Below are 12376 nucleotides of genomic sequence, written 5' to 3'. Positions count from 1 at the left end.
CCATTTTACATCCCCTATAATAATGTGTAAGAGTTTTTGTTGCTACACATTCCCACCAACAGTTGATGTTCTGTCACAAAAAAATTGTATCCATTTTTAAGATTGTTATAAAATACATATAACAAAAATTTACCATTCTGATGGTATTTTCACATTTTTGTGCAATTGTCACCACTTTCCATCTTTTTCAACTTAACTGAAACTCTGTGCCCATTAAGCAATAATCTCCCCTTCTTCCCTCTCCCCATCCCCTGGCAGTCACCATTCTTTCCAACCCTATGAATTTGACTACTCTACCTCACATACATGGAATCACAAGTATTTGCCATTTTGTTTACATTAACCATAAAGTTTTAGAGATTTACCAATGTTGTAGCATGTGCCAGAATTTCATTCAGTTTTAAGGCTGAATACACTCTATTTTATGTATATACCAATTTTTGTTTATTTATTCATCCATTGGTGGACACTTGGGTTGCTTCTGCCTTTCAAACTTTGTGAATAACACTGCCATGAACATGGGTGTACAGATATCTTTTCAAGACCCTGCTTTCATTTTTTCTGGGCATATAACCAGAATGGAAATGCTGAATTAAATGATACTACTATTTTTAATTTTTAAAGAACTGCCATACTGCTTTCCATAGTGGTTGAATGATTTTTCATTCTTGACAGAAGTGCACAAGGTTTTTAATTTCTTTACATCTTCTCCAACACTTGTTATTTTCTGTTTTCTTTTTAGTAGCCATTCTAATGGGTGTGACTACTATGTAAGTTTTTAAATTATTGTTATCTAGCTAAGGACTAGATTAGGGATATCCTTTTCATAGAAAACAAAAGTTCCAGCAACATGGAGAAGAATGAAACTGGACCACTTTCTTACACCATACACAAAAGTAAATTCAAAATGAATGAAAGACCTAAATGTGAGACAGGAAACCATCAAAATGCTAGAGAAGAATACGAGCAGAAACCTCTTTGACTTCGGCTGCAACAACTTCTTACTAGATGTGTTTCAGGAGGCAAGGGAAACAAAAGCAAAAATGAACTACTGGGACCCCATCAAGATAAAAAAAACAAAAAAACTTCTGCACAATGAAGGAAACAATCAACAAAACTAAAAGGCAGCTGACAGAATGGGAGAAGATATTTGCAAATGACATGTCAGGTAAAGGTTTAGTATTCAAAAAATATAAAGAACTTAGCAAAATCAACACCCAAAAAAACAAATGATCTGGTAAAGAAGTGGCCAGAGGACATGAACAGACCCTTTTCCAAAGAAGACATCCAGATGCCTAACAGACACATGAAAAGATGCTCAACATCCCGCATCATCAGGGAAATACAAATCAAAACCACAATAAGATACCACCTTACCCCTGTCAGGATGGCTAAAATTAACAATTCAGGAAACAACAGATGTTGGCAAGGATGCAGAGAAAGGGGAACCCTCTTGCGTTGCTGGTGAGAACGCAAACTGATGCAGCCACTCTGGAAAACAGTATGGAGGTTCCTCAGAAAATTAGAAATAGAACTACCCTACAACCCAACAGTTGCACTACTAGATATTTATCCGAAGTATACAAAAATGCTGATTTGAAGGGGGCACATGCACACCAATGTTTATAGCAGTGCTATCCTATCAACAATAGCCAAATTATGGGAAGAACCCAAATGTCCATCGACTAATGAATGGATAAAGCAGATGTGGTATGTATATACACAATGGAATAATACTCGGTGACCAAAAAGAAGAAAATCTTGTCATTTGCAACAGTGTAGATGGAGCTAGAGTGTATTATGCTAAGTGAAATGAGTCAGAGAAAGACAAATATCATATAATATCACTCATGTGGAATTTAAGAAACATAATAGATGAACATAAAGGAAAGGACAAATAAGATAAAAACAGAGCGGGGCAAACCATAGGAGACTCTTGAATACAGAGAATAAACTGAGGGTTGCTGGCAGGGAGGTGGGTGTTGGGATGGGCTAAACGGGTGATGGGCATTAAGGAAGACGCTTGTTGAGATGAGAATTGGGTGTTATATGGAAGTGATGAATCACAATTCTAGTCCTGAAATCAGTACTACACTATATGTTAACTAACTTAAATTTAAAAAAAAAAAAAAAAGATGGAGCAAGAAAAGGAAACAAAAATAATTTCCTTATTCCCTTCTAGTTTTTCTCTGGCTGTGTAATCTCAAAACAGGACAGGAAGAGTATTGCACAGAGAAGTTATCCCTACATCTCTTTTTTCCTCGCCATTTATTTGTTGAAGATACCATGAATCTAGTTTTAAAGGATAATTAAAAGTTTCCTGGCATGGATGGGGGAAAGAGAGGCAGGATATCCTTGAAGGGAATAACACCTTCATTTACAAAGGCATGGGGAGTACAAAGAAATTCAAATGGCTAGGAGAGCAGCCAGCATCTTTACAAGGGCTCCACTATCAGTGTATGGACAGGCTAGAAGCAAAGGCTGGGTGCAGATTTCGGAAGATTTTGTAGGACACGCTAAAGAATTAGGATTGAATCTGCTGTTCACACAAGATGAACTAAAAGTTTATAAGCAAAGGAACTGATATGATGTTGTTTCATTAAGACTGCTCTAGTTACTGTAGGAGGGTGAGGGGCAGGTAGAAAAGGGGGAGGGTAGTCTTAGGGAGGAAGCCAAGAGCACTTACAAAGTTGTGTAGTGTGAGTGTGAATCTGTGAGGCTTGAGCTGGGGGCAGCGGTGGTGGTGGAGTGGGAAGAAGATTGGATTTGAGAACTTTGGGTCATTTGAATATAGTATGGAGGGAATAAGAGGACGTGGTTGATGACAGTTGTGTGATTTTTAGCTTTACCTTATTAGCCTGTAAGGGACCTCAAGAAAGAGGGAATGTGGAGTAGAAGGGATGTATTAAGGTCAGCCTCAGTGTATAGTAAGAAGCCTTGGGAATATCAGTTAATGCTTTCTAAGGATCCTGCTATTGGGTTAGAGCAGTGGACACCGCAATTGCATATTTAGAGGTATCACATTCAAGGCTGCGCCCTCTGCTGTGGAGACAGTCTTGTATGTTCTTTTTTATTTCCTCTTACCCTTTTTTCTCATAGCCCAGTATGAATTTTATTCCCTTATGCAAAGCTTGGATAATCCTACTCCTAATTACCCTGCTTGAGAATGTCATTGATGACTGTATGGTGGTACAACAGGAGCAGAATGGGGCAGGATAATTGACTCTTGATATTTTGGGGTCCCCTCCAGTAGTGCTAGTTGTGCTTTCTGTATACACAAGAATTCTCTTCTGAATGACAGTAAGGGACCATTCTTTATAACCTTGTTGTTTCTTTATAGTTCAAATATTTGTGGATTAGGTAACAGCGTTCCTCCTACCTCCTATGTTTTTGTTTTGTTTTCTGTTTTTACCTTCTAGAGACTACAAAGCAAACTTCAGGAGATAACACATCAAGATGAAAGTAAGTACCTGAGTATAATTTACAATTATTTCTTCCCATGGACCCCCGTGTTTTAAAAGATGTTGTCTAACAAACTGCATTTTTAAAGTAATAATTACATTAATCTGCGTAAATAGTTTAACATTGAACTCAATTTTAGCTTGTTTTCAAGAGCTCATAATAGGAAATCATGTAAACCGTTGTGGCTTTGTGATGCCAATCATCAGCGGAGTTCAAAGTACAGAAAAGTAGGCACTTTTCACTGGTATTCTTTTGTTCCTTTCTAGTGTATTCCTGTGCCAATTTTTGGTTATATGTAAATAAGGTGCATAACTAATGTCCTAAATATTACTGTAATGTACTAAGCAATAGCATATCAGAGCTTCTAATCAGATAGCTAATGTTTCTACACCGAATTTATATAATTTTTAGTACAAAGCAGTAAAACGTGACAGTGTAGAATCTTGAATAGCCTTGTCACAAATAGATACAAAATTCCCATTGTTTTTCTAGACGTTTGAGTAGGTTTAAAAAAATGTTTATTTCTTTTGAGAGAGAGAGAGAGAGAGAGAGAGAGAGCGCGCATGCAACACTTCAGTTGCTTCCACCTTTTGCCCATTGTGAATAATACTTCTGTGAACGTTGGTGTATCTTTTTCTTTGATTTCTTCTGGATATACACCTAGAAGTGGAATTGCCGGATTGAATGGTAATTCTATTTTTAATTTTTGAACAGTTGTTACACTTTTTTCTATAGTGACTGCATCATTTTACATTCCCATCAGCAGTGCACAAGGGGTCCAGTTTAATTCCTCACCAATACTTGCTATTTTCAGGGTTTTTGTTTTTTTTAAAGTTTACTTATTTATTCTGAGAGAGAGAAAATGCAAGTTGGGGAAGGGCAAAGAGAGAGGGAGAGAGAGAAACCCAAGCGGGTTCCATGCTGTCAGCACAGAGCCCCATATTGGCTTAGTTGCACAACCATGACGTCATGACCTTAGCTGATATCCAGAGTCGGATGCTTAACTGAGTCACCCAGGCGCCCCTCTGTTTTCTTGATAGTAGCTATCCTCATGTGTGTGAAGTAGTAGCTCATTGTGGTTTTCAGTCCTAACTCTTCCAAAGTTCATTTGATAGATGATTTTTAGATGGTCCTACCTATTTTAACACATCAGGCTTGGAGCCCATGGCCTACACAATTTTAAAAACACTTCTACTCTAATTCTTCATAAATTACTTATCTGTGTTCTTTCTAGTTAGGTCCTAGGTGATAGAGTCTGTGTTGTAGTGGGGTCATTTGTTATTATACTGAATCTTTTTGGAACCTCAGCATACAGTTGGGTGATTTTTCCATATTTAGTTCAGCAAAACATGATAATTATTTCTGTACTGTCAGTCTCTGCTCAGTCAGATTATGTGAGATGTATTGCATTTATGAAATTTTTCTTGTTAATAATTTTTGCAGACATTACATGAAAGATTGAGGGAAAAGTAAGAAGAATGTTTCCCTAAAATCACTACAATGGTTTGCAAGGGATATGTATAGAGAAGCTAGTTCTTTGAATTTTAGTGAAGATAAATTTCTCAATAATGGTCTCGTGTCCACTATTTACTTTCAGATTTAATATTTTTCTATGTGCTTAAGAATTTTGGAGGACTTGGTAATTGCAAGACATTGTGCTAGTTCCTGTGGGTTATACACAGATGGCTAAAACATAGCCATCATCCAAAGAATTAGAGTCTTGTGAAGGAAACAGATATGTAAATGAAGACTTTGAATGCTGGGAAAAATCAAATGTTATAAAAGAGGTACAGTGAGGAATGGCAAAGAATTGTGAACATTAGGGAATGGTTTGTAACTGATGAATCAAAGATACTTTATGGAAGATATGACCTTTCAAGTAAGGCTGGAATGGTGAATAGAAGTTTGAATATGAAACTTGAATATGAATATGAAAGTGCTTGGTCAGGAACCTCAGCAGTAAGTGCTAGTGCAACAACGTAAGAGCAAGAAGGCAAAAACCTGAGCCAGACGGTTACTGTGTTTCCTTAGGGTCAGAGGTTTACTTATGTTCTGTTTTTAAAAATTTGAAGTCTTTAATGATTTTTGTGGCTAGATCTGATGTATTTGACTATGACAGTATAAAAGAGGGAAGCAAGATTTGGAAGTCAGTAGTTTAATAATTAAGAGCCTGTTGCAGTAGTGACCATGAGGTGAAGAGAGCTACAGGGCAGAAGTCACGGGCACATGAGGGCACAAAAGTAGAATCAGCAAAAGTGGCAATTTATTTGGACATGTGGGTGAAGGGGGGTGGAGCATCAGAGATGATGGGGATTTATAAACGGACTTAGAGATGATGGTTTCGTTAATTTAGTTTGGGAAGGGAGAGGAGCAGATTTGAAGTGAGAAAAATTGGTTGAGTTTTGCACATAGTAGTTCAAGGTGGTTGCAGTCATCAATTAAGATAGTCTGTCAAAAATTCACCCTGCAGATTATGAAAGGAGTAAGGGCTAGAGGTGCATGTTCAATAGTTATTAGCGGGGCACCCGGGTGGCTCAGTTGGTTAAGTGTTTGACTCTTGATTTCGGCTCAGGTCATGATCTCACGGTTTGTGAATTCTGCACCGTCAATGCAGAGCCTGCTTAGGATTCTCTCCCCTCTCTTTTTGCCCCTCCCTCACTTGTGATGGCTCTCTCTCTTTCTCAAAATAAATAAACTTAAAAAAAAGTTATAAGCAAGGACCTGAGTGTTGAAACCATCAGAGGGGCTGAAGTTACTGAAAGATGAAAAGGAAAGGGCCTAAGATGTTAAACCGACATTTAAGAAATCAAGGGAAGGGCTACCTGACTGGCTCAGTTGGTAAAGCCAGACTCTTGGTTTCTGCTCTGTCATGATCTCACAGTTAGTGAGTTCGAGCCCCATGTTGACAGGCTATGTGCCACCAGCACAGAGCCTGCTTGGGATTCTCTTTCTCCCTCCATACCCCTTCCCCACTCACGTGCATGTGCTCTCTCTCTCAGGATAAATAAATAAACAAACAAAGGGAAGAAGAAATGGTAGGGCAAGAAAGGTGAAAGGTAATCTTTCCACTAACCGACAAACAGCATTGGGTCTTTTCAATACCTAAAGCATATTAAAATGTGAGGTATAATGTGCTTTATATGTGCTGTGAATGTCAAATGTTTCCATGGAAAACACCTGTTGCACTAAATTGTCCTTTTTTTAACCTACTAAGCATTGGTATCATTTTTACGGAAGATAAGAATGGTATTATATAAGAATTATATAGCGGGCTATGCAAAGAAAAATCGTTTAATTTTCTCCAGAAGCTCTGAGATTATCAGTAATATATCCTTAAGTGTTGTTCACAATTTTTCTGAATCTAGAAGCCAAAGAAGATCTCTCATTGAAGGAGGTTGAAGATACCATGGTAGAGACAATTGCCCTTTGCCAGAGAAATTCACACAATTTGAACCAGCAGCAACGAGAGGTAGGAGAATGACTATGTAGGCATATAAAAGTCTGTTTTGGTCTGAAACTAGGAATTCATTCTTTTTTTCCTGCCCTCTCAGCCACCTGAGTTTAATTCAGCTGGATTTTAATCACTCTTTAGTGCTCCCGTGAGTACAAGCCGCCTAAAGTTATTAAGAGGAGTGCCTGTCCTCTTTGTTCTCACAAAAAGCTTTATATTCCTAGGTCTGGCTGTGCTGCGGAATTTAGGTGCATGAATACGAGATGTCCTTGTTCTCTTTGGACTGAGATTTTGTGTATTCTGTCTAGTGATACTGTTGGATGTGTCCTCATTTATCATCTCTTCTATTCCCCTGTGGTGGAAAGTGAGCATGAGGAAATGGAGGGAAACCATCCAGGGACACAAAGAAAGCTGGAAAAGGTCAGAGAAGGCTGCAATACAGTTTCACAGCCTTGGCTGCACATTATAGTCACTCAGGGAGCTTTGAAAAATCCTGGCACGGAGGCTGCACCCCAGATCAAGTAAATTAAAGTCTCTGGATTGGGACCCAGTTGTCCATGTGCTTTAAAGCTTCCCACACGATTGCACCGTATAGCCAAGGTTGGAACCATTGCCATAACAGATTCCAGACTGCCACAAGGAAGAGCACACAGCGGAAGGAGGTGTAATTGAGCACCTGGTGCAGGTGGGAGTTACAGCAGCGAAGCAGAAACTTAAGGGGGTGAGATGTGACTTGACAGCCACATTCTGCTGCAGTTTTAAGAAGTTAAGTTACAGTGTGGCGTTGTAACTCCTCTGTGCCTGCCCTCCAGGCTGCATGACTTGACACCACCTAGCTCCTTTCTTTTGCCGGCTTTCTGACATACGAAGTAGGATAAATTTTTTATGTATGTTTAGCCATACGTGTTATAATGAAAGTAATAAACTTACTTTTGTTTTCTGTTCTTATGGGTTGGGTAAATTTCTACTTTGCATTTTGTCGAGGATTTTTTAATGAGGCCATAAATTTTGAAAACCTTTTAGAAGATAAATTGTGTCTAACAAACACATTTACATAATGATTTTTTTATTAAAAAAAATTTTTATGTGATATGATACACACTCATTTTTTTTTCTTAAGGTTTATTTATTTTGAGAGAGAGAGAACAAGTGAACTTGTGTGCAAGCAGGGAAGGGGCAGAGAGGAGAGAGAGAATTCCAAACAGGCTCCACACTGTCAACACAGAGCCTGATGTGGAGCACCAACTAACAGGTCATGAGATCAAGACCTGAGCCAAAACCAACAATTGGACACTCAGCCAACTGAGCCATGAAGGAGCCCCAGTGCTTACCATTTAAAAAATCCTACAATACAGGGGCACCTGGGTGGCTCAGTCGGTTAAGCGTCCAGCTTCAGCTCAGGTCATGATCTCTCGGTTTGTGGGTTGAGCCCCGCGTCAGTCTCTGTGCTGACAGCTAGCTCAGAGCCTGGAGCCTGCTTCAGATTCTGTGTCTCCCTCTCTCTCTGACCCTCCCCTGCTCACACTGTCTCTCTCTCTCAAAAATAAATAAAACATTAAAAAAATAAAATTAAAGAAATCCTGCAATACAGAAATTTACATGGAAGAATATATTTTTAAAAAATTACCCTGTAAGGTCACCTGGGTGGCTCCATTGGTTCAGTGTCTGACTCTTGGTTTTGCCTCTGGTCACGATCTCTCGGGTTCGTGAGTAGGAGCCCTGAGTGAGTCAGCCTCTGTGCTGATAGTGCTGAGTGTGCTTAGGATTCTCTTTCTCTCCCTCTATCTCTGACCCTCCCACTCCCTTGCTCCTGCTCTCTTTCTGTCAAAGTAAGTAAACTTTAACAAAAAATTACCCTATTAAAATCCTACCACCCAGAAATAACCCTCATTATCATTTAATGATGACCATCAGTCTAGATATTTTTATCTGCCTAGGTTACCATGATTTTAGAAAAATTGGATCAGGTAATACTTGCTTTACAAATAAAAACAATATTCAACTCATTGAGGAAGCTTATATAAAGCCGAGGACTTTCTGAATTTCAAATAAAATATTTCTGCACTATGGTATCTCTTAATAAATATCACCACAGCTTTGAAAAAAAATAACGACTGCAATAGATTGGAATTACTTTGTTTATAATTATATTTCAGTTCTTATAAGATCTGTGATGCCAAGCCAGTAAGGAAATTTGTATGAACTCAGGCTTGCTCCAGCCTCTCTTCTCCATCCCTCTTCATTTTAAGAAATTATGTTATTTTACCTCATTAGGGCTAGTAACACATTCTTTTTGTATCCAAAATTACCATAAATTGTTTAATCTTTTTAAAATGGATGATGGGCTTTACACCAGTCCTTTTTGCCATGATTTTTCCATTCCTAAAGTTTTTATTTTCATTTTTCTTTTGGTTAGCTGGCTTTATTTGGACATGGTTATATTTTGGTAGAGAAACATAATAGGGTAGAATTCATAAAGGCATGTTCATACATACTTAATCCTAAGTTTTGTTCACTTTTCAACCTTCCCATCTCCAATATCTATTTGATACTCTTGCATCCTCTCATGGACAATTTAAGGAAAAAGGATAATTATGTCCTATAAGTAGGGCTATTTAGGTTCACATAAGCTGAAAATATGTCCAGAGTCACATATATTAATGGTAGAATTAGTTATAAAAATCCATGCCTCCAGAACTCTAAGGGATTATTCTGACTCTATTTGAACTCCGTATCTCTTAATCAGACAGGAACAATGCTTCCTTTGATGTGGCAAAAGGAAAAATCTTTTTTTTGTCTGAGTTGGAATTTGTTTTAATAAAGATAGTAGATGTTAGACTTCTTATCCTTTGAAATTTTCACTTCTGTAAGACTATTATTATATCATTCAACTGGCTGCCTGTAAGAAAAGTCTGTCTCTCTTTGTCTTAGGCACACACACACACACACACACACACACACACACCTTTACTTCTGAACAGGTTTTAGGACAACAACAAAAATATTTGAATGTTAATTTCTTGTCTGAAAAATGCTAGACTGATTTTATGTAATACCAAAACAGTAAGTTTGGGGGATTTTAATGGTTGGTTGCCTTGATTCTCTTTGTTTTGTTTTTATTTTGTTTTTGGAGAGAGGGAGAACAAAAGCTGTTGCCATAGACTCTAAACTAACTAGAAAGTTTGAAGTACTCAAAAGTTTAATAATGGACTGTTTGTAATATCTCTTTCAAAAAGTTGTCAGCACAAGATTTAATGTTATGAGTATTTTGTCCTTTCTCAAGTTGAATCTCTACCTGTCCTACGTTTGTTTATCTGTTTACAGGGCTGCCTTGATATACATGTAATAAAGAGTCTGGCTTTGTTATGCGTATAATTCCCTGAAAAGAAAGCGGTTTATTACATAACAAAGGAATTCAGGTTTAGTTGTGTTATGCTTAGGGGATGGTTCATGTGGAGATTTAATTAAAGAAGAATAACTTCTCGAAGTAGGGTGTGAACACATTTCATGGCTGTTAACTCTACAACCATCCTTCCCCCAGTCTGCCATTTATAGTCATGCAACAACTAATCTTTACAAAGGTATTTCTTCGAAATTGTCTGGATTAAATAAGACAATTTAAAAATCAAATTTATAAACATAATAAATACAAAAAACAAAAGGTAAAAATTTTGCCGTATACAATTAAGTTACACAATTAAAATACACAGAAACAAACGATGTGGTTATAAAAACAAGTTAAAATAGGCAACTAGAAGGTAAGCTAAATAAAGCAATCTTAGAATAAAGTATAAGAGGAAAAGTTCATGAGTACTACATAAAATAAATTAAAATTTCAATAAAATAAAAAGTTGCCAATATACAGTATGTTAAAACCAGTATCTTAAGGACTGGAATACATGAAAAGTCATCAGTATAAAATCTTAGCTCTTCAGTAGAGCTCTTCAGTTGGGAGGTCACCCAGTAGAAAAGTTGCTGTACTCTTAGCCTGTCTCCTTTGCCTTAAGGGGCTCCCCATCTCCACTGCCATAGGACTTGTACAGTGTCAGAAGGGGTGGGGTGTATAGAACATTTCCCTTCTGTATTTACAGAGCTTCCTAGAGCCACCCTTGTTCTGCTCTGACCTTATGATTCCCTGATGTTTGCAGGGATGGGTTCCTCCCAAGACATAGAGTTAAAACCTTTGTAAATGATTATCCAACAGGAAGCCATATTCAAAGTTCTGAAATGTTTTAGTTTGATTTTTGATGATAAAGATTTTTCCCAAGGCTTAGGAAAACACTGAATTTGGAGTCAGAGCACCAATTTACTGACAGTGTGATCTTTGGCATATTTCTAAATTTCAATTTCTTATTTCAAGTGAAGGTCATGCTTACTGTCTAAGGCTATCAGGAGACTGAAATGGAACAAACTGTGTAAATCATTTAATAGGGGACCCAACATAATAGGAATAAATAAATGATGACCTATTTATCTCCTGATGTGGTTGGAAATGTTAATTGAAATAGTACTAACTTCTACTTCTTTGTCAATGATGATTAAGGAAATACAAAATAATGCTTGAGAGAGAAAACTTTGAATAACCTTTATTCATTTATCTTGCTTGACATCACTAAAGAGAAATGGTAAGGGAGATGAGGTAGTGGAGGGGACAGTTCTCTGTTCTCTCCTGCAGTACATAGGGTTATTTAGACTTGGTCAGTGATGCTTTTCTAGCACACTATGCAAGAACCTGATAGGAGGCTCTGCCCTGTCTCCTTTGAACCTGACTTATCCTGAGACACAGGAGACTATATATAGTTCAAAGGTCTAGACTGACTGACTTCAGTTTATTTTACCAGGGTGCATGGTAAAGACATCTGTTGGAGCTGTGGTCATTGCTTCTTAATGTCTTTTCTGTTCCCAGTCAAGTGTTCTGTCTTTTCTTTTAAAAATTTTTTGGGGCGCCTGGGTGGGTCAGTTGGTTAAGCGTCCAACTTCAACTCCAGTCATGATCTCATGATTTGTGAGTTCGAGCCCCACATAGGGCTTGCTGCTGTCAGTACAGAGCCCACTTCAGATCTTCTGTCCCCGCCTCTCTCTGCACCTCCCCTACTCATGCAACTCTCTTGATCTCAAAAATACAGTTAAGGGGCGCCTGGGTGGCTTAGTCGGTTAAGCGTCCGACTTTTGCTTAGGTCATGATCTCACGGTTCATGGGTTCGAGCCCCGCGTCAGGCTCTGTGCTGGCTGCCAGCTCAGAGCCTGGAGCCTGTTTCAGTCTGTGACTCCCTCTCTCTCTGACCCTCCCCTGCTTATGCCGTCTCTCTCTCTCTCTCTCCTAGAAATAAATAAAAAACATTAAAAAAATACAGTTAAAAAAGTTTTTTAAACAAATGAATGTATGTGAGAGGCACATTTCAACCTGTAAAACACTATGCTGATGTGATTCTTAAAAATAACAGAGCACTGTGATTCCTCTGA

At 38.1% G+C, this 12376-nt stretch overlaps 1 protein-coding gene across 5 annotated transcripts in view; it reads left to right on the top strand.

The window, feature by feature from the left end:
• Window positions 1-12376, top strand: part of VPS8 (VPS8 subunit of CORVET complex) — a 270123-nt gene that overhangs the window by 170982 nt on the left and 86765 nt on the right. For all 5 annotated transcript variants that reach the window (XM_039241686.1, XM_039241684.1, XM_039241688.1 and 2 more), the window contains 2 exons: window positions 3420-3462; window positions 6828-6931. In XM_039241686.1, the coding sequence (XP_039097617.1) occupies window positions 3420-3462; window positions 6828-6931 (147 nt within the window). The remainder of the gene's footprint in view (window positions 1-3419; window positions 3463-6827; window positions 6932-12376) is intronic.

This window comes from Hyaena hyaena, unplaced genomic scaffold (assembly GCF_003009895.1).
Source record: "Hyaena hyaena isolate Hyena2069 unplaced genomic scaffold, ASM300989v1 scaffold_199, whole genome shotgun sequence".
NCBI lineage: Eukaryota > Metazoa > Chordata > Mammalia > Carnivora > Hyaenidae > Hyaena > Hyaena hyaena.
This window is presented reverse-complemented; position numbering and strand designations above follow the sequence as displayed.